Source organism: Emys orbicularis, chromosome 9 (assembly GCF_028017835.1).
Source record: "Emys orbicularis isolate rEmyOrb1 chromosome 9, rEmyOrb1.hap1, whole genome shotgun sequence".
Lineage (NCBI taxonomy): Eukaryota > Metazoa > Chordata > Testudines > Emydidae > Emys > Emys orbicularis.
Window position 1 is genome coordinate 85,107,828 of NC_088691.1, and position 27,084 is coordinate 85,134,911.

General features: G+C 42.0%; 1 protein-coding gene across 1 annotated transcript in view; it reads right to left on the reverse strand.

Annotated features, from left to right (window-relative positions):
- Positions 1-13,537: 13,537 nt before the first annotated feature.
- The window catches only part of IFT80 (intraflagellar transport 80), a 165,796-nt gene continuing 152,249 nt past the window's right edge, over positions 13,538-27,084 (reverse strand). Inside the window, exons 16-20 of the mRNA XM_065410998.1 lie at positions 26,075-26,246; positions 20,810-20,899; positions 20,538-20,710; positions 18,657-18,780; positions 13,538-13,651 (exon numbers count right to left, since the gene is read on the reverse strand). Coding sequence (XP_065267070.1) covers positions 13,538-13,651; positions 18,657-18,780; positions 20,538-20,710; positions 20,810-20,899; positions 26,075-26,246 — 673 coding nt within the window. The remainder of the gene's footprint in view (positions 13,652-18,656; positions 18,781-20,537; positions 20,711-20,809; positions 20,900-26,074; positions 26,247-27,084) is intronic.

The window sequence follows — 27,084 nt, forward strand, 5'->3', positions numbered from 1 at the left end:
GGCAGGAAGCAGTGGGGCCAGAGCAGGAGAAGGTCATTGCATTGCCCTTCCTCCTGACCAGAAGATTGTGTGTGTGTGAGGGGGGGGGGGGGGGAATGTATTTTTCACCCATGCAGCCCTGTAAAGGCCCTTGTTATCAGGACTGGTCTGGCAGCACCCACCCATAAACTTGTTAAAAGGACTGGGTTCTCTTTTAACCACTATGGACAGTATGTTAGTTGCCCTTTTCCTTCGCGGTCTTGGAAGGCATTTTTTCCTCTCCGCTAGATTGGTGTGGTGCGCTGGGTTTTTATGCCTTCCCCTACAGATGGTTTGGGACACGGGAGGGGGGAGAAGAGAGATTAGGTTGTAAAGTTTCGATTTAATACATAACACCTGGGGCAGATGTTCAGTTCAGGTACTTGATATGGAAAGGATACTGTCATCAGATAAAATGGATTGGAAAAGGATTTGAAGGAAAACACCCCTTATGGGAACTGAGTACAGGGAGTATGGGCCTCCTACATCTCATCAGTGGGGAGCCAACCACCGCCCTTTCCTACCCCCATTTAAGGGAGTTGAATTGGGAGTGCTTTGTTCCAGGTGGGCCTTGAGTGGGCCTGACTGGTATATAAGGGCAGTCAGCAGCGAACCAGCTGAGCGGCGAACAGCAGAGGCTAACAGAGGGAGTTTGCCTGGGGAGAGCTCACTGAGGCTTTCATCTGCAGGTTTCTCTGAGTAGTTACTGCAACAGCTGAGGAAGCTCTTAAGAGGAAGGTGATATGGAAGGTGAGCGATCAGCTGTTGTAACCTGCACAGGTTGTGCCATGTTTGTCTTTCTTCCACAGGACAGAAGCGACTTTGTCTGTACAAAGTGCAAGCTGGTCTCCATATTGGAAGAGAAGGTTCGAGGTCTGGAGAAACGAGTATCGACTCTGCGTTGTATAAAGGAAAATGAAGATTTCCTGGACAGACGTCAGGAGATGCTTCTACGGCCACAATGTTCTGAAGATTCAGAGCAGGCGCAGCAGGGACAGAAGGATGGTGAAGAAGTTTGGCAGCATGTGACCGCCAGAAGGAGAAAGAGGAGCTTCCATGTACCAGCAATGGAGATACAGGTGAGCAATCGTTTCCATGTTCTTTCTACAGGTACTAGTACGGAGAGTGGACTAGATGTCCCATCTGAAGGAAGGGAGCAGAAGGAGACTCCACCGATTGGAAGGCAAAAGATGCACTGTCCTAGGGATGAGGGTTCCACAACCACCACTCCCAAGAGGAGGAGGAGGGTGGTGGTGGTCGGGGACTCCCTCCTCAGGGGGACTGAGTCATCTATCTGCCGCCCCAACCCGGAAAACCAAGAGGTCTGCTGCTTGCCAGGAGCTAGGATACACGATGTGACGGAGAGACTGCCGAGACTCATCAAGCCCTCGGATCGCTACCCCTTCCTGCTTCTTCACGTGGGAACCAATGATACTGCCAAGAATGACCTTGAGCGGATCACTGCAGACTACGTGGCTCTGGGAAGAAGGATAAAGGAGTTTAAGGCGCAAGTGGTGTTCTCGTCCATCCTCCCTGTGCAAGGAAAAGGCCTGGGTAGAGACCGTCGAATCATGGAAGTCAACGAATGGCTACGCGGGTGATGTCGGAGAGAAGGCTTTGGATTCTTCGACCATGGGATGGTGTTCCAAGAAGGAGGAGTGCTAGGCTCCACCTAACGAAGAGAGGGAAGAGCATCTTCGCAAGCAGGCTGGCTAACCTAGTGAGGAGGGCTTTAAACTAGGTTCACCGGGGGAAGGAGACCAAAGCCCTGAGGTAAGTGGGGAAATGGGATCCTGGGAGGAAGCACGAGCAGGAAAGCGCAAGTGGGGAGGACTCCTGTCTCATACTGAGAAAGCGGGACGATCAATGAGTTATCTTAAGTGCCTATACACAAATGCAAGAAGCCTGGGAAACAAGCAGGGAGAACTGGAAGTCCTGGCACAGTCAGGGAACTATGATGCGATTGGAATAACAGAGACTTGGTGGGATAACTCACATGACTGGAGTACTGTCATGGATGGATATAAACTGTTCAGGAAGGACAGGCAGGGCAGAAAAGGTGGGGGAGTTGCGTTGTATGTAAGAGAGGAGTATGACTGCTCAGAGCTCAAGTATGAAACTGCCGAAAAACCTGAGAGTCTCTGGATAAAGTTGAGAAGTGTGAGCAACAAGGGTGATGATGTCTGCTATAGACCACCAGACCAGGGGGATGAGGTGGACGAGGCTTTCTTCCTGCAACTAACAGAAGTTGCTAGATCGCAGGCCCTGGTTCTCATGGGAGACTTTAATCACCCTGATATCTGCTGGGAGAGCAATACAGCGGTGCACAGACAATCCAGGAAGTTTTTGGAAAGTGTAGGGGACAATTTCCTGGTGCAAGAGCTGGAGGAACCAACTAGGGGCAGAGCTTTTCTTGACCTGCTGCTCACAATCAGGGAAGAATTAGTAGGGGAAGCGAAAGTGGATGGGAACCTGGGAGGCAGTGACCATGAGATGGTCGAGTTCAGGATCCTGACACAAGGAAGAAAGGAGAGCAGCAGAATACGGACCCTGGACTTCAGAAAAGCAGACTTTGACTCCCTCAGGGAACAGATGGGCAGGATCCCCTGGGAGAATAACATGAAGGGCAAAGGGGTCCAGGAGAGCTGGCTGTATTTTAAAGAATCCTTATTGCGGTTGCAGGAACAAACCATCCCGATGTGTAGAAAGAATAGTAAATATGGCAGGCGACCAGCTTGGCTTAACAGTGAAATCCTTGCTGACCTTAAATGCAAAAAAGAAGCTTACAAGAAGTGGAAGATTGGACAAATGACCAGGGAGGAGTATAAAAATATCGCTCAGGCATGCAAGAGTGAAATCAGGAAGGCCAAATCGCACTTGGAGTTGCAGCTAGCAAGAGATGTTAAGAGTAACAAGAAGGGTTTCTTCAGGTATGTTAGCAACAAGAAGAAAGTCAAGGAAAGTGTGGGCCCCTTACTGAATGAGGGAGGCAATCTAGTGACAGAGGATGTGGAAAAAGCTAATGTACTCAATGCTTTTTTTGCCTCTGTCTTCACAAACAAGGTCAGCTCCCAGACTGCTGGACTGGGCAGCACAGTATGGGGAGGAGGTGACCAGCCCTCCGTGGAGAAAGAAGTGGTTCGGGACTATTTAGAAAAACTGGATGAGCACAAATCCATGGGGCCGGATGCGCTGCATCCGAGGGTGCTAAAGGAGTTGGCGGATGTGATTGCGGAGCCATTGGCCATCATCTTTGAAAACTCATGGCGATCGGGGGAGGTCCCGGATGACTGGAAAAAGGCTAATGTAGTGCCCATCTTTAAAAAGGGGAAGAAGGAGGAACGGGGAACTACAGGCCAGTCAGCCTCACCTCAGTCCCTGGAAAAATCATGGAGCAGGTCCTCAAGGAATCAATTATGAAACACTTAGAGGAGAGGAAAGTGATCAGGAACAGTCAGCATGGATTCACCAAGGGGAAGTCGTGCCTGACTAACCTAATTGCCTTCTATGATGAGATAACTGGCTCTGTGGATGAGGGGAAAGCAGTGAATGTGTTATTCCTTGACTTTAGCAAAGCTTTTGATACGGTCTCCCACAGTATTCTTGCCACCAAGTTAAAGAAGTATGGGCTGGATGAATGGACTGTAAGGTGGATAGAAAGCTGGCTAGATCGTCGGGCTCAACGGGTAGTGATCAATGGCTCCATGTCTAGTTGGCAGTCGGTTTGAAGCGGAGTGCCCCAAGGGTCGGTCCTGGGGCCAGTTTTGTTTAATATCTTTATTAATGATCTGGAGGATGGTGTGGACTGCACTCTCAGCAAGTTTGCAGATGACACTAAACTGGGAGGCGTAGTAGATACGCTGGAGGGTAGGGATCGGATACAGAGGGACATAGACAAATTAGAGGATTGGGCCAAAAAAAACCTGATGAGGTTCAACAAGGACAAGTGCAGAGTCCTGCACTTAGGACGGAAGAATCCCATGCACTGCTACAGACTAGGGACCGAATGGCTAGGTAGCAGTTCTGCAGAAAAGGACCTAGGGGTCACAGTGGACGAGAAGCTGGATATGAGTCAACAGTGTGCTCTTGTTGCCAAGAAGGCTAACGGCATTTTGGGCTGTATAAGTAGGGGCATTGCCAGCAGATCGAGGGATGTGATCATTCCCCTCTATTCGACATTGGTGAGGCCTCATCGGGAGTACTGTGTCCAGTTTTGGGCCCCACACTACAAGAAGGATGTGGAAATATTGGAAAGAGTCCAGCAGAGGGCAACAAAAATGATTAGGGGTCTGGAGCACATGACTTATGAGGAGAGGCTGAGGGAACTGGGATTGTTTAGTCTCCAGAAGAGAAGAATGAGGGGGGATTTGATAGCTGCTTTCAACTACCTGAAGGGAGGTTCCAAAGAGGATGGATCTCGGCTGTTCTCAGTGGTGGCAGATGACAGAACAAGGAGCAATGGTCTCAAGTTGCAGTGGGGGAGGTCTAGGTTGGATATTAGGAAAAACTTTTTCAATAGGAGGGTGGTGAAGCACTGGAATGCATTGCCTAGGGAGGTGGTGGAATCTCCTTCCTTGGAGGTTTTTAAGGCCCGGCTTGACAAAGCCCTGGCTGGGATGATTTAGTTGGGAATTGGTCCTGCTTTGAGCAGGGGGTTGGACTAGATGACCTCCTGAGGTCCCTTCCAACCCTGATATTCTATGATTCTATGATTCTAAGTGGGTTTGGGGCTCCTACATCCAGAACAGCAGGGAACCATTCCCCCTCCCCTCCTTCCTGCATTGTACAATTTGTTGCCAGGCACTCCCAGATATAATAACTGAATAAAGTTGCAGGCTAATTAAAGCACATCCTTGGCCTCCTGTCTTTCTTCCGGCATGGACAGACAATAAGGATGAAATAACACAACAAACTAAAATACTAATTAGTAGTATATAGCACACACTTGCAGGTCCATATATAAGCAAGTTTGTAACCTCTCTTCCTGTGAGACCGATGAGGATACTCTGCTTCGGTTTAGTAGGATTGGCTTCAATTGGACTACTCATGGAGTAAGGTACCACTAAACAGAAGGGCATGAGAATCTGACCCAATTCTACTCTTCTCTTGGTTAATGTGGTCAGCAGTAACACAGGAATATCTAGTTAAAATATGAATGATAGAGATTCTAATGTAAGATACAAACTAGGAATTCAGATTGTTGCTTACATTATCATACACTGTGTTTGACAGAAAAGCAAGTCCAACAATTAATTGTAATCTGTTACAATATATCTAATGCATCACTAAAGTTAATAATACCTAGAAATAGTTTTGTAAGGATTTGGAGAATCTGTTGTACCGATTACAAGAAATTTGGGAAATCTGATTTTATGAGAGTGCTTGAAAGATCTCATGGAAGTACTTTTTGGTCTCAGTTAAATCAGACTGTATCTGTAATACTGCACAGGGCTTGATCTTCAGTCCTCATGCTAGTCCCACCATGCTCTGCTTTATTCACCCACTCTACCTCTCAACCAAAAGAGTTTACTATTCATGGGCAGATCCCAAAGCTCCTCACAGAAGCTCATGGAACTGTTCAGCCGCCACTTGGTACACATGCAAAGTGAAATTTACTACTGCAATTTTCCTTTCCTTGATTTTCCTTTAAATTTTCTGGTTTACAATGTTATGTGTAAATGTACAAACTATCTCGTTTGCTTACTTCCTTTCCCAGAATGGTGATGTCCAGATATATTGTTGTTGTTTTTTCTCCTTTTTCAGTTTCAGAATCTTGTTCTGGGAATCCATTTATGTGATATGGGTGAAATTCACACCTTTGCAGGGTACTGCACAAAGCCTAGGCACCACTTCAACCCACCATCGCCCCCCGAAAAGCCTTAGCTGGTACACAGGCTCTGTGCATGTCCTCTGCATAGGGGGTAATTTTACCCTATTTGATTTCCCCATCAGAAGTTCTAGTGGGATCTCAGAGCAATCTTACAGCCAACAGAAGTCAAATGTGGGGACTTTGAAATGTAGGTGGGTAGAAGAGATATTAAAATTATTTCAACACCTCTTCCTCCTGCAATCATAGCTGTACCTGATGACAAGCATGAATAGCACTGCATACCCAACTTTACCTCCATCCCACAGAGAGCTTTTACTACCTCGTTTTATATTACTGCAGCTTATTAATGGTTAGAACACTGGATGAGGAGTCAGGAGTTCTGGGTTCTATTTCCAGCTCTTCCATTGGTCTGTTGGGTGACCACGGGCAAGTCCCTTCACCTCTCTGTGCCTCAATTTCCCATCTATTAAAACTGGGGTAATGATACCTACCCCCTTTGTGAGACCTCCTGATGAAAAGTGCTATATAAGAGCTAGATATTATTATTAAACAATAAACTATGGAACTGAGGTTACAAAAAACTACACAATAAAATTTGCCACACACCCATTTCCATATTCCTTCTCTGCTACTTATTTTTATTTTGTCCATCCCTCATTCTGGGTTCATGTCTTGTATTCTAGAAGCTGCTGTTGCGCATTAGGCTTGGAAGGGTGGGAGGTATAGGGCTCAATTCTGATCTTATTTACACAACTGGAAGTCACCTGCAGCACCACTAAAGTTTATCTATGGTATTTATAAGACCCTTATCACTTTGGTATCTAAATTAATTGAATTACACAACCGTAAAACTGGGGCAAAGTGAGATTTACTCCAGCACTGTGCATCTTGACCATGTGGTATATTAGCTGTACAGAAGCAAAAGTAAGAGTGGCCCTCAGTATGAAGGGACCATAGGCCCCTTTTATGGCAGGATTACAATGTAAACACTTAACTGGGACCTGCAAACGCTGACCTGCCAATCAAACTCACCAGAGTCAAGGACTCGGGGACTCTGGACCATTGGGATTGGCTGAGCACTGTGGCTGCCGAGCAAATCCCAACCCTCCAGCTCTAGCTGAGGGAGGGATACAGTGCTGTTACTGATTAGTTCATATTTTGACAGAGTAATACATTTATTAAATATAAATGAGGAAAATGCTCAACTTCTTTTTGTATTAAACATTGTATTGCAAGAGAGTTTATCATTTCACTGGAGCTGTCCAAAGCAAATATACCAGGATTATATTACTTTTCAGGCAGATTTGCTTTATGCTCCAAAAGGCATGAAAGGCTGGCATTATTCCAATATGACACATGTCTTGAATTGTTTTACTACTTTAGAAACAATATAGTATATATAACAGCTTTGTAGGGTCTGAAATTCCTGATAATTTATCAGTGGAACACAACATTTTGGTCACATTTTGTTTCTTTTGGAATCAGAAATACGCGTTGTAATTTGATATCTGGATAGGTTCTCGCTTATCAGTTTTCCGTTCCACCATCAATATTTCCCTTCACTATTCACTAGAATCCACATACTTTTCTGAAGAAATAGCAAAGACTAAAACTCTCAGGAAATTCCAGAATAATTTTTTTTTTATGTACAAAGGAAAGTGATTTTTTTTAGCTGTAATAAAAATGAAAGTTGATAGGTTTGGATGAAACCCTGGAACTGTTCAAACAGATTGTGTGATACTTCTCCCACAGCTTTGCTAGTGTACCCATATATTGAAATGAAATACTCACCCTTCGTTATCAAACCATGGCCTAAGTTATAGCTGCACCATTTTTATTAAATTCAGTGGGGGCTCCACAGATAAAATCCTGGGTCCTGCTTTGAAAATCGAATCCTATTACAGTGCTTTTGTGAAGTATATTGGTTTCCTCTAGGGACTAAAATGAGCCCATCAGAGCTATGTGGTCTAGTGGATAATCCTATTTCTGACCTTGGCACTGGCCTGCTGAATAACCTCAAGCAAGTAATTTAATCTCTGTGCTTCAGTTTCCCCATCTGTAAAATGGGGATAATGATACTAACTTCCATTGTAAAGGACTTTGAGATCTATGGGTGAAAAGTGCTACACAAGAGCTAGGCATTACATTTTGGATTTGCTGATACTAATTATTATTGATTATAATTATTTACCATACATCAAAATTCAGTATGAACATTAGATAATTATGTAATCCTCAGAATGACTCTGTGAGATAGATAAATACTATTAATATTCCCATTTGCAGATGGGGAAACTGAGGCAGAAAGGCCAGATTATTTATGCAAAACCACAGATTAAAACTTTGCCAATGGCTGGAGTTTCTGGATCCTGGACTTCTGCTCAGACTATTCCTCTTCCCACGTGCTATACCTGAAATCTCCCTCTAGCATTATCAGTTTGCTACTGCAAACAATATTCTAGAATGGAAGTGCTATGCCCTATTACAAATGTGAATTACCTGTACATCCCTGGTGCATGGGGCCTCTTACAAGTACATTATTTCTGTTGTATTACAGTAATAAAGGATGGCCTTACATAAGATATCTCAAATATAGCTTTCATGCCAAATGATTAAGGGCTTGATTCTGCACTATTCAAGTCAATGGGAGTTTTTACATTGACTTGAATGGAAGCAGGATCAAGGTCTAAGTGCCCTATGGTTCAAGATGGATCTTAGACTTATAATATCTTTGGTACTAGGAAGTGAAATTATTTCCTTGTTTTTCCTCTCCTGGAAGGATGGCTTCTTTCAAACCACTCTCACTGATAACTCTCCTTAACATACATGGGTATGGTAATTAAATTAATAAGATTAATCCTGTTTATGCTTAAAAACAGAGAGGATGTGTACCATGGGGTATTTCTTTTCTTTTAAAAATGATCAATTTTCCAATATAATATCAGTATTATTAAAAGACAAAATTTGCTAAAGATAAATCATACAATTTAATATAAATTCTTCAAATAACAAGGCCTCTAATCACTTCGAGCATTAAACGAACTATGAAAAGAGTTAAGATAGGAGCAAAAATGAGTAACAGAAGGTATTTCTTTGGCCTTTTCATTACGTGGAATTACCAAAATTATGTCACCTAGAGCCACCAATTTACACCTAGCTGAAATCTGGCAGATCATATCTCTGATGTAAACCAAGTTTAAAATATTACCTCCACATCCCTGATGCAAGTTCTTAGGAACAACCCATTTACATTTCCAAACTGCACATCACCATTCTTAAAGCCCTTTGGAGTTTATCAACAGCTTTCCTTAACTGGCCACGGTGGCTGCTGTTTAGCATCAACTGGTATTCCTTCCCCAAAAGGCTGACTGTGCTACCTCTTTGTCTCTTCCAGCCTGGCTAGCCAGGAGATGATATATCAAGATTAGGACTCATAAATGGATCTCCTGTATTACAGTGCAGAGTACTAACATTGCACAGATAGATCATTCTGGTTTCTCCATTTTTACACTGCAGGATTGAAAAAACAAACAAATACCAATTCTGGATCATTTTCATGTAAAATTGTCAAGCACATGTGCAATAATAGCTAAATACAATTTTTATGACATTTTAAACTGTAAGAGATAATGCCACTACTGCCATAAGACTCTTAACCTTCTCAGTAAATTACTTTCATAATTGACCTGTGGTTTTTAAACATCAGCATTAGACAACTTTTCCCTCCCTCAGAGATATATTATATACCTCACACCTATTCACTTTAATCACTTTCTGTGTATGTAAACAAATATTGACTATTGCTGAGATCAATATCACAAAGTACTTAAGGACCACTACAGTGCTTATACTGCTAAGGCAAAATTGTGGTTATGTCTGAAAGGCTGATCAATCACAACACTGAATAAAACAGTTCTACATCAACTGTATTCATCTCTGCTTCTCAAAGACCTCAATAAAATGAGAAATAATTTCCTAACGGGCAGATAATTTTTTTAGAATGGGTATTCTTAGGCTATCCAGTTTAGGACAGTAACCCACCAGTAATCAATTATATGTTGCCTTCATTCTGATTCTGGAAATTATGTAATAACAGGATTTGGACAGGAAGTAATATGACACACCCAACAGGAAGTGGGACAAAAGTTTTCTTAGTCCTGGCCCTGGTCCTTGGTAATATGCAAATCTTGGCAATCTACTGAGAATCCCTCATTAAGCGCAGATTAGTGAGGCTCTGTTGCAGCAGGCTTTCTGTAGCTTGTTTTAGATATGTTTTCCTGTGCTTAACTATTGTTTCTTTGCTATTCAGTATGCAGGATTTTTTTAAATGCACTGACTGATTTGCCTAAAAATAGATAAGGACAAGTGCAATATAGAGCCTTTAAAAACCTCAGTAATACAAGTCAAAAAGATACTGTGCACAGTATCAGTACAAAAGCATCTTGCACTAGATAGGAGGCAGAGTTCTTAGAATTGCAGCTGCAATGTGTAAAAAAACAAAAAACCCTCTAGATAAGCAGCATCAAGGAATGGATTCTGTCCAAGAATCACAGTTTGCTATTCACTAAAGCTAAATAAATGATTTACCAGGTCAGTAAAACAAAAGATTTGCTCAGATTGCCTCCTTGAGTATCTAAAACCCTTATGAGGGTCTGGCAGTCCCATAAATTGATACTGCTGAACGATTGCAGTAGAGGACTGGATGGCTCTGTGGATTAGTAACAGAATACAGAAGCTTTCACTTCTAAGTGACCAAAAGCTGATACCATTGGATGGCTGTCCAACTGCCAATGCAAAATGAATTTGTGGTCTTATTCCAGTTACTAGTATGTGGGCAGAGCTGAATAAATACTGCAGAAAGATTCCATTAATATATGTTAGAGTTATTAAACTAATTTGCTTTGATTGTATTTGTGCCTTTGTATATTTACTGTCTGTGAATACTCTAGTGCATGAGTTTGCTGAGTAGGCATATTGAACAAAACCAAAAAATACTGGATAATATTCACAGAAAGTAAACTCTGGATTCATAAACATCAATATTCATTTTGGAAACCTGATTCTAAGAATAACATTAATACAATACGTGAACAGAAATATACCATGTTGTATGCAGTGTTGTTGTAGCCATGTTGGTCCCAAGATATTAGAGAGACAAGATGGGTGATGTAATATCATCCATTGGACCAACTTCTGTTGGCGAGAGACACACACTTTTGGGCTTACACAGATCTTCTTCTGATCTGGGAAACATACTCAGAGTGTCACAGCTAAATACAAAGTGGAACACATTGTTTAGCATAGGAAGTTAACATGTATTTCAAGGGTCGACTCAAGGTGAAGTGGTCTGTTAACACTCCTCCAGTCATTGGGGGAAAGCAAGTGGGCGGACTCAGCTGGGTGGGGTTTTTTAGTGGGTTATAGATTGTTGTAATAAGCCATAAATCCATGTCTCTATTCAGTCCATGATTTTTAATGTCTAGCAAAGTTATAAATTTAGGCTCCCAGGCTCATCTTTTGAAAGTGTTGTGCAGGTTTCCTTTAAGGATGAATAAAGTCTGATAGGTCAGATATAGAGTGATCGCTTTGTGAAAAGTGTTCACCCACAGGTGGTAGGGTGTTTTTGTTTTTTATCATTTTTGTGTGTGAGTTCATTTGAGAGCATAGTGATTGTTTGGTGTCCCCCACATAGTTGTTATTGGTACATTTGGTGCACTGGATAATCACTATGCTCTTGAATGAACTCACACAGGAAAATGATTAAAAGACAAAAACACCCTACCACCTGTTGGTGAACACTTTTCACAAAGTGATAAAATTAACATTAAACATTGGCTATGACTGATATTTTGGGCTCATTCCTGCAAGTGCTCAGTGCCTCTTGCAAATCATACCCAAGATAGAGGGGTTCACTCTGCAGGAGGTGCTCAGCACATTGGAGGACTGGAAATTTTACATGGATTGTAGGTACTCAGATAGAATTGCCTTTTTTATTTAATGGGATGGTAAAATCAATGAGATACATCATCTAATTGATATAAAAAGTATTTTATTTTAATTTTGTATTAAGAATGTTATAGCATATGCAGAAAATTGATATTTGCTACATAATGATTTACAAAACAAATATTAAACCAGTTAAAGATTCTCACAGAACGCACAAAATTTTAAGTGTTCATATGTGAAAGAAATGTTATGCAGAATTACTTTAACATCCTTCAATAACCAGTAATAGACTAATGTCCCAATATTGCAAAGAGATCATGCAGACAGATCCATATGCATGCAGCCCCAATTACTTCAACAGGAAAGAGAGAAAATAATATTCTGGTGAAATGGTGTATGTCTAAATCCAATACACAATCAAGTGAACTGGACCTAGTGCAAACATGAAAAGTTTTTCTTCTAAATGGATGGGACATTCTAACCATTAAGGAAACACAGAACACTGTTGCCAATCATATATTGGATATTTGCAGAAAGTTGACTTTCTGCTAATTCTAACAAAATTCAAAGCATGTTACACAGTATTTTAGATTATTATGAAATAATTCATTTAACATTTAAAAGTTTTTTATCCAACAGCTACCCTTTTTTTGTTATTGACAGAAATATGTTTGCAATCAATCTCAGGTGCTGAATTTATCTGAAATAACAGATATGTATTATTTGAAAATATTTCAGCACTGGGACTGTGCTGTCATGCAGCTATCTATGTAACCGCAAATGAAACATTCCTTTGCCATTTATAAACTTAGGTCCACATTTTTCACATTAGGTGCCTAAAGTTGGGTACCTACATGCATCTTAAGGCATTTAACCAGTTGGCCCGCTTTTCAGAAGTGCTGTATATCTGTACCCAGGGCCGGCTCTGGCTTTTTTGCCGCCCCAGGCAAAAAAGCCTCCGCCGCGCCCCCCCCCCCCGCGGGGGGGGGGGGCGGCCGGAGCCCGGGGGGGGGCTCGGCTCTCCCCCCGGCGGCCAGAGCGCCGGGGGCAGGGCGGCGAGAGGGCGGCGAGCCCCGACTGGGGCTCGGCTCTCCCCCCGGCGGCCAGAGCGCAGGGCGGCGAGCCCCAGCAGGGGCTCGCCGCTCTCCCCCCGGCAGCCGGGGGGAGGGCGCAGGGGGGAGGGCAGCCAGAGCGCCGGGGGGAGGGCGGCAAGCCCGGCTGTGGCCCCGCTCTCCCCGGCGGCCCGAGCGCCGCGCCGCCCCCCTCCAGGTGCCGCCCCAAGCACCAGCTTGGTTGCCTGGTGCCTGGAGCCGGCCCTGTCTGTACCCCACTGTTGCTGAAAATCAGACCACTTATTTAGGTGCTTAAACATGCATTTCAGTGCCTAAATCCAGATATCCAAGACTGCATATTTTTACTTTAAAGTGTATGAAAAGTTGAACAATTAAATAATGGGAAGACAGAAGTCAATCTTGCTCTCTTTCTCACACAAGTAGTTCCACTGACTTCACTGGGACTCCTCACAAGAGTAAGGAAAGCAGGATGGGGTGCACAGATCATAACTGGCTTATATACATATGAATCCAGGTCTGCCCACTGTCCAACATTCAGCAAAAATTAACTAATTTCAGAGCTCTAACTTCCATAACCCACTCCCTGGAAAATGATAATCCTTGGATTTATCAGGATACTGATACAGCAAATGTGTAGTGAAACAGCTATTTAATATGGCCAGCACGGTATTTAGCGCTGTACAGTTACACTGGTTCTGACTGCTGGAGTGGCTGCAGCTCGTTCTCTTTCTTTAGCAATTTCCATCTCTATTTTGGCCTTGATTTTGTCCCAATCAACTTCCAACTGTAAGAACAGGAAAGATAGTCGGTAAGTGTTAACATTATATTAAATACATATTAATGAACAACAGTATGAAGGTACAAGTCACAAAGTGATCTGCTCTGTCGTTATATAGGTCTCCTCTTGATGCAAATATATAACTACCATTAATGCTAATGCAAGTTACATGTGTGTATCAGTTGATGGCTCTCTTCTATATTCAATATCTAATAAACAGTATGCTATTGGAGGTTCCTGCCTTTGAAATGAAACAAACTTGATACTTTTCAACAAATATTAAAAACTCATATATGGTGAGAAAATATTCAACAATGGAAAATAAACTTAGATGAGCCTACTAGGCATCTTTCAGCTTAAAAATGAATGAAATCTATTCCTTGGAGTGAAAGTACTGCAGATTGAGCATCTTGAAGAAGAACGATCCTTCCCAAGGCAGGCTGGGCAGCTTATGTGAGCATCTAATGCCAGAAAGACTGCAGGGCAAGAGGCCCACTTTTTACAACCAAGGTTCTTGATCTTTGGATCCGCCACTAGATTTTAATAGTGGAATCGAAGTTGTACAAACTACTCAAAAATTTGGTTTGTTTGTTTATTAAAGAAATAAAACCTAACCATTGAAATGCTAAAAGCTAACTATTTACACCAGAAAACTAGATAAATCTATGCTAAAAGTGTAGTAGGCACTATCAAAGCAAAAAATCTGGGCCAAGAACTCAGATGGAGTTCCTGATCTGTCAGCTGCAGCAGCTGGAAGCAATTGAGGTTGTTGGAATGCCATGCCCCCTTCTATAGCCTGGGTCTCCGATCATTCAGTACTATCCAGGGGAGGGTCAGAAGGGGGCGTGACAGCGCACCACCAGGCACTGCTATCTAAAGGTTCCACTGTCCGAGTTGCACTGTCAATGCTTCCCATGCAGTGGGATTATGTAGAGGAACTTGAAAAATAACCTTTTACCTTGTTGGGGAACAATTAAATACAAAAAAATATCCTGAACTAAATTAAAATAAAAAGCACCTTGAAAATGCAATGAGCAAAATTACTGACATGGCCTTTTAATGATTTACAAACAAGATGCTGGAGAGTAGAAAGTCCCCTGAAAACCCATATTTGGAGAAGATAAAAAAAAATGTTGACATTAAATGCCACCATAACGTCCCTGTTCAAATAAAATCTAAAGGTTATGATAATAGGGGTTTTCTTTTTTAATAGTTTATAACTATGGATAGTGAATAAGTTTGGATGAGGTAATACTTGTGCCAAGGTCTTGGCTTAACTTTTGCCTGGCAGGGGTGGTGTTTTGCCAATTTTTCACATACATAGACTTGCTTAGCTAATGCTTACTGCTGATAGGACAAAGGTGATGTTTTGTTATTATGCTGGAAGATTTAGATAAAAGGAAAGTTAATTAGTATAATACAGAAATGTAATGCTAAAAGTATCTTTACTGGGGAAAAAATGAGGTGACATGAAAGCATAATGACATGAAAATAGTGTAAACAGCAACATTTATATAAAACAATGTTTACTAACCTTTCCATAACTGTTGTTCTTCAAGATGTATTGCACATGTCCATTCCCACATAGGTGTGTGCACACCCCGAGCACAGTTGCCAGAAATTTCCCCCCTAGGGGTATCCTTCGGGTTGACTCTAGCATCCTCTGGTGCTGTGTTTATATGGTGCTGGTATAAAAGATCCTGCCGACCCCATTCCCCTTCAGTTTCTTCTTGCTGACCGCCTCCGAAGAGAGGATGGAGGGTGGGTCTTGGAATGGACATGTGCAACACATCTTAAAGAAAAACAGTTATGGAAAGGTTAGTAACTGATTTTTCTTCTTTGAGTGCATGTCCATTCCCAAATAGGTGACTCACAAGCAGTTGTATAGGAGATGGGTTCAGAGTTCAAGGACAGGCTGACTGCAAAACTGCTCGGCCAAAGCCAGCATTCTCTCTAGCCTGTTGAACAATGGCATAGTGCATCATGAATGTGTGAATGGACGACCAGGTTGCTGCCTTGCAGATCTTCTGAATCAGAACTTGCGCTATGAAAGCCACGGAGGAGGCTTGGCATCTTGTAGAGTGAACTGTAAGGATAACAAGTGGTGGGATGTTTGTGAACTCATAAAATGCATGAAGTGAGTCTCTGTGCAGAGATGGCGAGACCTTTCATTCTTTCTGCTATCGCTATGAATAGTTGCAAAGATCTGCGGAACGGCTTGGTCCATGAATGTTGAAAGCTAAGGCCCTCCAGTCATCCTGTGAGTGGAGATGCTTTTCTTCTCTGTTCGCATGCAGCTTAGGGTAAAATACCAGTAAAAAGATTGCTTGACTGCATTGGAACTGTGAGACGACTTTAGGAAGAAATAATAGTGTGTATCTTGTCCTTAAAAAAGATCATTTATGGGGGCTCTGATGTGAGGACCTGGATCTCTGAGACTCTTCTGGCCGAAGTGATGGCCGCCAGAAAGGCCACTTTCCAAGAAAGGTGTAACAATGAGCATGACGCTAACGGTTCAAATGGGGGCCCTATGAGTTTTGATAGGACGAGGTGTGTGTGAGGGATCTCTGACCTGAGGATACACCCTTTCCAGGCCTTTGAGAAATCGTATGACCTTCTCATAGGAGAGGACTGACTGGCTGTCCACCTTGGGATGGAAGGCAGAAATGGCCAGTAGGTGGACCTTGACTGATGCTCCAGGTTGTTTCAGGTGCTCCAAGATAAGCTGTAGAGATTATTGTAAAGGCAGGACTGGTCATTTGGAGCACCAGATGGAAAATCGCTTCCATTTTGTAAGGTAGTTGGCTCAGATCAAGGGCTTCCTACTGCTCAGTAGGACCTCATGGACCTGCTCCGAGCATGCCTGCTCCTCCAGGTTCAGCCATGGAGCTTCCAATCCGTCAGATGGAGAGAGCCAAGATTTGGATTTAGCAACTGGCTGTGGTCCTGGGAGATCAAGTCTGGGTGTAGTGGAAGCCGAACTGGTGCCTGCACGGGCATGCCGAGGAGAATGGTGAACCAGTGCTGTCTGGGCCATGCCGGGGCTATGAGAATGACTCGCGCTCGGTCTTGCTTGATTTTAACACCAGAACCCTGTGAATCAACGGACTAGAAGGAAAGGTGTAGAACAGGTGACTCATCCATGGCAACAGGAATGCATTCGTAAGGGAGCCCAGGCTGTGGCCACAGGGAGCAGAATTGATGACATTTCCTATTGATGCGCGAGGCGAACAGGTTTATAAGGGGAGACCTCCACTGTTGGAAGATGTCCCTCATGATGTCCGGTTGTAGAGACTACTTGTGGTGAAGGAGAAAAAACGGCTAAGACAATCTGCTAGCTGGTTCTGGGTCCCCTAGAAGTATGATGCTACTAGAGTGTCTTGAGAGGGTGCCCTGAGGAAGGGGAAACTCTCAAGGGTTCCAAAAGGGCCATTGTATCATCAGTGGATCCCATGGTCCTGTGGCCATGTGCCTGGTGGTATCGCGGAAGACAGAGACATGGTATGGTATGGACGCCCGGAGAGCAATGATGTCGGTTATGTAGAAGAGGGAAATATGACCCAACCTCCGAGTCCAACGAAGACTCCGAGCTGTGGTGCGGAGACCAGGGCGGAGCCATGTCGCTCGGTGCCAGAGACGGTAGATGAGGCAATCTTGTGGCTGATAATGGGGGCTTCCCTGTAGACAACGGTCACAGCACCAGGTGAGGTTCAGGGGTTGCTTCCTGCCACTTGGTGGCACCGGTGGTGGCGAGTCTTGACCCACCGTAGGCTGAGAAGGTCCCTGGCCACTGCGAACGCCTCGGGAGTTGATGGCACCATGAACTGGCAGGTGCGTTGTCTACTCTGAGGTTGTTCCTTTGTAGGTGTCCGAGGAGCTTGCTGTGGCACTGGAATTGCCAGCACCTGATGTGGTGCTGGGAGAGATGAATGGTGTGGCGCGGATCTCACTCTCTCCCTGTCTCCCTTGCATTTCAGCACTGGAGACCTGGTGTCCTCTTGGTGCTTCTTCTTAGGCACCTGAGAGGGTGATCAGTGCTGAGAGTCCCGGGGAGATGGAGGAGTGCTCCGCACCAAAGCTGAGGTGCTTGGTGCTGAGTCTGAGAGTGGCTCCGAAGCTGGTCGTAAGACTGCCTCCCATTGGGAGGACCTTCAGTCGGGCCTCTTGGTCCTTATTGGTCCAGGGCCTGAAGTCTCTGCAGATTTGGCAATGGTCTTACCTATAAGCTTCCCCCAGGCACCTGCGACAGCTCGAGTGGGAGTCGCTCAGAGACATAGGCTTACTGCAGGTAGCGCAGGGCTTGAAACTCGGCAACCGAGGCATGCCCTGGCACTGGGAAGGCAGACAACCCCACAAATTAAGTGTGGAGGCATCCGAGCTATCTAAAACCTAAAACTACTAAAAACTACTCTAACTATAATAACTATTTACACAACTGGTATCAACACTACGAAAGAATTGCCTAAGCAATGAAGGATTCCAACCAACCGTCATGGGTGGTAAGAAGGAACTGAAAGGGAACAGAGTCGGCAGGGTCCTTTATACCGGAGCCATGTGCATGTGGCACCCAAGAGTGCAAGAGCCGACCCGACGGACACTGCTAGGGGAAAAGTTTCCGGCAACTATACTTGGGGCACTCACCCACCTATATGGGAATGGTGTCATACAATGTGTTACTGAAGACATTAAAAGGTACATTTTCAACCCAACTCCCTGTTTATGTACAAAACGTGTGCGCCAAAATAAAAGCCCCTGCATGTTTTCAGGATGCAAAATTTATGCAGACTTATTTTATGCCCCCAAATACATTGCATTCACAAATGTTACTAGTTCCATATCAAACTTTTAATTTGTGCTTGCAGTCAGATAAACAGTGTGTAACAACCAAGATTTACATCCACAGCGGAACTGATGCAAAAATGTGGGAGCAATGTTTTTTGCACAAATTGTGACCACAAAATGAAGGCTGACCTTTTGAAAATGTAGGGCTAAGTTTCCACAGAATACTTACACCTTCTGCATACTGCAAAAATCGCTTATTGGTTTCTTTTTTACCAAAGTCCTCCAGGAACTTTTGTCGATAACCCAAAACTGTGTCAACATGTGTCTTGTGCTTCACTGCTAGTTCCAGTGCCCTGGAATAAAAGAAAAATGAGCTTGTCATGCTGAAAAAAAATACTAACACAATTACAATTACTTTGGTTTTACAAAAAGAGATCTGTACAGTGATTGTGCTGGAGGTTGATCTTCCTGATGCAAGGTGCCAAGCAATTTAGCATTAGTGTTAACCATAGGAGGGTGAGAGTAACCAATTTTTCCTGATAACATACATCACAAAGTGGATAGTGTATGATATATAATTAACATTTTTCTGTTGACAACCTAATCACATTATAGAAATGTGACAACAGCATTTTTTTTAAGTAATTGAAAAAATACACCCTCTTTTACTTTTGAGTATATTACTGTCAGTAAGAAAGGGTAAAAAAATTAACTTTTAGTGAAATTATTATAGCTATGAATTAAAAAAAAAATTTCTTGGCTCTTGGAGAGCATCTACTTGAACACATATAGCACATGCAAATGACCACTTTTAGAACACCCTAAAAACGGGAAGCTCAGCAGCCATTGCATTATTATGATACGTCTTATGTTTATATTTGTTTTCTTTGGAGTGATATAAAATTAAATTTAAATATCTTAGAATGTTTTATTAATTGTTTTCCAGATAAGACATTCTTGGCAACATCAGCAAAACACAGATCGATATATGTGCTTGCCAGAAAAAATAAAGTTTCTAAATTAATTGTAATTAATTAATTGTAAGGATTAAATGTAATCCTTAGCATTAATGAAGCCCATTGGGCAACATACTTTAATTGTTTGCGTTTTCTCCATAAAGAATATTTCCAAAAGAAAACTTAATTCAGATTGAAAGGTGGTTTGCTAGTTTCTCATTTTACCTTCATTTAAGTACTCAGAATACACAATACTAAACTGAAATTAAAGTCGACATCAAATAAGGCTTTGTGTTAGGAACCAAATTAAGCAGTTCATAGTATCTGAACTTTCATCCCTGTTAAAAATAACAGTGTTAAATGATGATACAGAAAGAGAATTACAGGAAATATACTAATGCTGCATTTACATATTATTTTAATAGATAGATGCACCCAACTATATTAATTACTTTAAGCAGCCAGAACCAATAATGCATATTTGAAGCAATATTTAGACTATGAGTCCTTTATGAGTTAAAATGCTACCTAAATCTAAAGCTGTAAGGAAGGCAAATTTTCCCCATTACATTTAGGAACTACTACTTTCACTTTATTTGAGCATAGACAAACTCTATTTATCTCTAACTTTCAAATGATTATTTGGATGCTGAACAGATGTGGCATGAGAATCTGAACTTGGAGCTGAGTAAGCATTTTTTCTAAATTTGTTATAGTGGAAAAGTCGGCATACAGAGAGGTCCAGTTTTCTCTCTACAGGGACATGAAGTGCCACATTTTTAAAGGGACCTCTAATTTTGTACCCACAATCAGCCATGGTGAGGGGAGATTGGGGGCTTCTGCCCAATTAATAGTAAAGGGGCCTAAACATATTGTTGTCATGGTCGAGGAAAATGGTTTCCATGCTAGTGGGGGAGTTCTTCCTAACCTATTCCCCAAATCCTGTTGTGGGAAGAGACACATTTTTTGAGCACCATCCTTTTGCTTACTCTGTATATCATCATGATATATGATTTAATTCAATGTTTCTCAGGGTCCAGGCAACTATGGTTAATAGATTAGTCAATTAAGTGTCTAATTCTCTAAACATTTAAAACTTAATCTTAGTAAGATTATTAATGGTAGCAGCTATGGTATGTTGAGAGAAATATTACCTATCCCAATTATAAAGGTTAATGTTGACTTGAATAGCTTGATAAATAAGGCCTGCTTGAAGAAGAAGCATTTCAGCATCTTGTATATTTCCACTGAACAGCAGTATATGAGCCATTCTTGATTCTTTTGATGGAAGTTCTTTGATAGAATTGATGTACTGAACTTTGTCAATCTGTTAAAACAAAGTGTGATGGTTTAACTAGAGAAATACACTAATAAAATTAGCATTGCAATCATTTAGTTAAAAAATAGTTAAATCTCATCTACTTACATCACCGATTGATGCGTAGGCTATTTCTGCTGTTGTCATGTCCTTATTAGCAACTGCCATAGCAGCTAAGCATGCCCACATGGTTTGATCCTAAAAATAAGACAAAATAAAAATGCTAAAACATCTTTAATTTTATATGATACGAAAATGCACTTTTTCTCAGCCAGAGTGCAGGGATGCTGTTCAGCTACTGAAAATGATGTACTGATACACAACTCTATAATTTATCTCAGTTGTGCAGATCCCTATAGTCTAGTTGTGTGTGCATGTGTGTGTGTCTTAATATCATAATTATTGTATGGTTACTTCTCAATAATTATGCAGTATGAAAATTCCTGTACTGTGATCTGCTAACAATGACTTTGAGCCAGAGTTCAGAGATATGCCTAATCATTGTACTAGTATTTCTCAATAACAGTGAATATATAAATTTATCAATCCTGGCTACTCTGATCCTGTATGTAAATGAAGGAGAAAGAAGAAAATACCTGATAGCAAAACAAATAGACGAACAAATCAATGAAAAGAAAATAGTTTAAAAAAGTTCTCTTTTCTATTTATTCCTATTGTATTTTAGTGGATTTCCAGAAAACGCTGCTAATTTTTTAAAAACTATTTGTAATTATGAGAATTTTATAACACTTCTGTTTTCCTTTATGTCAATTTCATGACTGTAATTTTATTAAAGAGTCAACAGAAATATAATCAGGAAAAAAGTTGAAGAAAATCCTAGCATTCTGACTCATTTTGATCTTTCCTCTTCTCTCTCCTTTCACTTCACACTAGTAATATAAAAAGATATGTATTTAAAACATATTAGTTAACATGTGTTAACACATTTTAACACACTAGTTTAGACATAGCAAATATAATTTTAAATACATTAGCTAGTCCAGGTAAAGCCTAGGAGGAAATTGAGTTTTTAACATGTTAATCAAAACATGTTCTCTAATACCTTTTAAAATACACCTTTTATACGAGTGTGGACAGGCCCTTAGAAGCAGTCTGAGAGTGCAACCTGATTAAAACGCAGTATGCACACACATTAGATATTGTCCAAACTTAATGCTCAGCCCTTTTGTACAAATACTTCTGCATGTAACTTTACAAACCTGAATAGTCCCACTGAGGTCAGTAAAGTGTGTAAAGTTATTCTAAAAGTTTGCATGATCAGGGCCTAACATCCTTCCTACACTTGTCCTTTATTAACTTAAAAAACAAACATAAACCTTGGCCTAAGAAAAGGGAATTCCCCTCGAATAGTAGGTCCTGGATAGTTTGCTGGACCTCGTGAAGTAGTCCAGAGGACTGAAGCCAAGAGCTCTGCCTCATGACTACTGCTGTGTCCATGGCTTGGGCAGCTGCAGCCGCTGCATCCAAGACCACCTGGAAGGATGCTTTGGCCACTGCCTTACCCTCCTCTACAAGGGCCATGAATTCAGTTCTGGTCTCTGACGGTAGGAGTTCCTTAAATTTCATCATGGCTGACCAGGAATTAAAATCATAGTGACTTAGGAGTACCTGATGGTTTGATATTCTCATCTGGAGGCCCCCTGTAGAGTACACCTTCCTGCCTAATAAATCCAGTTTCCTGGCCTCTTTTGCCTTGGGTGATGGCTCTTTTTGCCTGTCTCTCTCACTCGTAAGCAGCCACAATGACTAGGATCTGGTGGGGGATGGGTGTAGAGATACTCATACCCCCTGGGGGGTACAAAGTATTTACTTTCCACCTGCTTCGCTGTGGGCTGGAAGGATGCAGGGATTTGCCACAGAGCTCTTATGGGCTGCAAGAGGGCCTCATTGAAGGGCAGGGCCACTCTTGACAGCCCCGAGGGTGGTAGAATGTCCACCAGGGCAGGAACTGATTCTGTGATCTCTTCAACCTGTACGCCCAGGTTTTGGGCCACACAACACAAAAGCTCTTGGTGAGCCTTATAGTCATGTTGCATGGGTGCGATGGCCATTCCTGCCACTGCCTCATCTGGGGAGGAAGATGATGAGGTTTTCACTGGCACTGCGCCTTTTATGTCTGTTGCCGGTGGGTCTCCTGTGGGGATATCCTGCACATCAGCGATCTCAGCTCCTGGGATTGAACCCCTTTCCAAGGAGGAAGGTGGTGGGGGGGCTCTCACCTCTGACGGCACCGAGTGGGACCATCCCGTGTGGGAACCTTGGAACGGTTGGACCGCCCACAGGTTCCACATCAGCCACTGGAGTGGTATTTGCCATTGAGCCGGTGGCTATGCTGATGGAACTAGCCCTTATGCTATAGCTGCAGAATGCCTATGGTCAGCTCGGTGCCTTGTCCTCCAGGAGGCGTATGAGTCAGCCTCCGAACCAGAGCCAGAGGACCCACTCCTGGGTACCATGACAGCGCAGTGCTCATCGGTGCCGCAGTGGTGAGTGGTGCTGCTGTGGCAAGTGGTCCAGTGGTGTCAAGTTCTACCATGAGGATGCCACACCCTTATTGCTGACTTGCTCAGAACTGGCACCTGCCTCCGTGCTGAGAGGTCATGTGATGCCAGAGCTGTCCCTAAGAGTCGATGACTTGGGGGAGATGGCAGCACTGGAAGGGCATGGAGGCTCCTCACTGCCTCATATGGCTCTGGTGAATGTATCCCCTCTGTGGCTTTACCTAGGTAGGTAGTCCATGGGAAATTGGCTCAACAGACCTCATCCCGGGGCCAGAGTCACTGGTGCTGATTGTTCTATGGATGTCTGAGAGTGGCCCCGCCTCAGTCTCACTCTCTCTGTGGCCTTTGTCTTTGTGGAGAGGCCCCCGGTCTGACTTCTTCAGTTTCTTTTTCAGCACCAGTGATGGGGAGTGGTGCCGAGTGGCGGGCGCTGACTTCTTGCTAGCCGGAAGGTGTGTCGGTACCAGGTGGTAGTGTCTTTCATCAGTGTCACGGATCTCGAATCATGCTGTGCCTCTCTTAAAGAGACTGGGGCACTCCTGACCGACGAGGTACTTGGTGCCGATTCAGGCTGCCACTCCGATGACTGGTGAAGTGCTGCCTCTATGAGAAGGCATTTGAGTCTGTTATCTCTCTCCTTTTTTGTCCTGGGCTTAAAGTTCTTACAAATCTGGCACCGTTCCTGATTGTGGCCCTCGCCCAAGCACTTTAGACAGCTGTCATGCGGGTCACTTACCAGTATGGGTTTGTGGTATGCCGCACACTGTTTGAAGCCCTGGGACCAAGGCATGTCACAGATTCCTGGGTGGGCTAGCCCCTCAGGGCAGGATCTTACTAACTACTCTAAGCTATCTAACTACTTGCTAACTTATTCTAATTCTAATGATTTACAATCTATTTACAGGATAAAGATCCACTAAGGAGTATCACTTGCAAAGCAAGAGACAAACAGCGTTCCAGCAACCATCACAGGTGATAAGAAGTAGGGATGTAAATATCTGTTTAAAAAGTTAACCATTTAAACAATTAAAATTATGTTATTTAATTAGCCAATTAAAGGGAGAGGGGCTGGGGCTGCTGCACCTGGGACTGCTCCGGCCAGCCCTGGGGCTGCTCCAGGTGGCCCCAGGGCTGGGGTTTAACAGTTAGGGTCGGTTAACCGGTAAGACTAATGCTTACCAGATAACCATTTAACCGTTTAGTATTTTACATCCCTAGTAAGAAGGAACTGAGGGGGTGACAGGTTGGCAAGTGTGTATGTGCTGCGCCATGAGGACGCCATTCCAGGGGGCACCAGAGTTGACCCCCTGAATACCACTAGGGGAAAAACTTTTGGCGCTGGTGCATGCAGCACATGCACACCTACATTGGAATGGACATGAGCAAACAATCAAAGAAGAACTGTGAGGTATTTTTGATCACATTGTTTGTCAAAAAAACCCAGATCCTCCCTCAATTCAAGTTTCGAAACACAATGTAAACAAAAAAACCCTATTTTACAGCCATTCTTAGTAGAAAAACCATGCTCATCTCTAGTATGTAGTGTTGTTGTAGCTGTGTTGGTCCCAGGATGTTAGAGACACAAGGTAGGTGACGTAATATCTTTTATTGGACCAACTTCTGTTGGTGAAAGAGAAGAGTTTTTGAGCTTACACAGAGCTCTTCTTCAAGCTGTGTAAGCTCCAAAGCTTGTCTCTTTCACCAATAAACAATATTACCTTATCCACCTTGTCTTGCTTATCTGTAGGCAGGTAAGGGCAGCTGAGGAAAGATTGATGAAAGGGAGTAGGAAGGTGAAAGAGGATGGTAGCCAGAGAAGGTAGGAAGGAAAGATCTTTGCAACTTTTAACCAATTTATCTTTTAAGTACCCTAAAGTCATTGAATGCAATCCAGCCCTGAAGATAGTAAGCAATCATGAAAAGTTATAAATGCCAAAAACCTCCCTGACTTGGAAGCTATAACTATACTTCTGTGGAAAGGATATTATACATACAGTATTACCACTCAATATAGATGGTATAAGTGTGTGTGTGCTTTCCCGGTATTTTAAAAAAATTACAAAAAGATGCAAATAAGAGTCACAGGCTCTTAAGAAGTGGTGCACTGAAATTACACAGTGTAATTTCTGTCAGTGCTACATTTGAAATTATAAATGCCAATTCCCAACTGCCAAATACTGGAATAAAAACATTTGTATCCACCTTCAGATAAGGGAAACAACTCAATATAAACATCACAATATATCCCAAATTAGCTCAATATGTATATTGACCACTCAATTCAAATAATATAGAAAATAGAGAAAACATTTTTAAGATAGTTTTGTTTATAAATCATGATAACCATATATAAGAAGATAAAATTCCTTTATAAGTGTTAATGGGGGGAGGAAAAATGCCTTTTAAAAAAAGTATACTCCTACACTCACCTCATCTGCTGTTGTTGTCTAAATTATCAGAAAGAAAGTGAGGAAAAAGAAAATGAAAGGGAAGAAATGTTTTTTAAAAAAGATTGTAGGTAACTAGATGTGGAACAGAACATTTTTACAAAATTGGCTATGTAAGAGTCTAGTCCAGACAACATTTATGCTCATTACTAGCTCCACTTTTGTGAATAGTCCCACTGAAATCATTTGGACTATTTGCATCAGTAAAATTAATCACATATGTAAGTATTTTCTGGATCAGCCCTAAAATAATAAGAAAACACTATAAGGTAAAGAAACAGCTCGAAGAAAGAAAATAGTTAGAACATTTACATATATAATTACTATTACTACATATTGTTTGAAAATATAAACAAAGGCAACAAATGTAATTTATGAGAATACCGTAGAGTATTAAAAATTACCTTAACAAAGCGACACAATCTGACTGCATCTTCCCATTTTGAACTGCTAACATACTCATGAAGAATAGCTGGATAAGGTGATATATTGAGATGAATAAGTGAGCCATCAGCTCTTCTGATCGTTACTTGATTTCCCACAAAACGTACTATCTGGGGATTTTTGCTAAATTCGCTGTTGAAAGAAAGTCAAATAAAGCACGTTAATTTTTTTTTCTCATTGAAAATAATGGTTGGAGTTTAAAGCTATTAGTGATTTTCAAATTAGATAAGAGTTATGGATACATTTTTCTTAACTTTGTTTTCAAACAGAACAGAAACATCTAAATAGTTATTGTAAATTCAACTAAATAGATATGTACAATGGAGTTTAAATCTAAAACAACTTTTGGTCAGATTTTTAAAAGTTGGAATATAGTATTTGGATGCAAAATTGTACATGTACACTGTCATGTGCAACCACTGCAAGTGGAAATACAATTTGGGTATTTGCAAAAATGCCCGATTTGCACATTTAACTGTTGAAATTGCACATACAAATGTGGATAAAAAGCTCTGGGCTGTACTGAGTCTTAAAGTTTAACTATGAAATAAAAAGTACTTTGGGGAGAGTGAGAATGATTTAATATCAAGGATTATTGTAAGAAGAGGAAAACAGTGAACTGTGCTTCTTAGTGGATTGTTTTTTATTATTTTGTAGAGCTATTCCCAGAGACTGCAGAAAATGACTCGAAACCCCAAAGTTATACTTAGATAACTATGAATGTTTCAGAGAAAAATAAATAAATAGTTTGATATTTTTCACTGACAATACAGAAATGATGTAACATATCAATTAACTACTATATTTTTCAAAACATAAAGGCAAAATGTTTTTAAAGAAAAGTCTGATTAAGATTTGAGCTTTTGTATTTATGTGATTACACCCTAGAAAAAAAGTAATTTGTCTTTTAAATTAGTTCTGGGCAAAATATATTGTAACAAATCTACTAGCTCAGTAATGCGTTACCCAA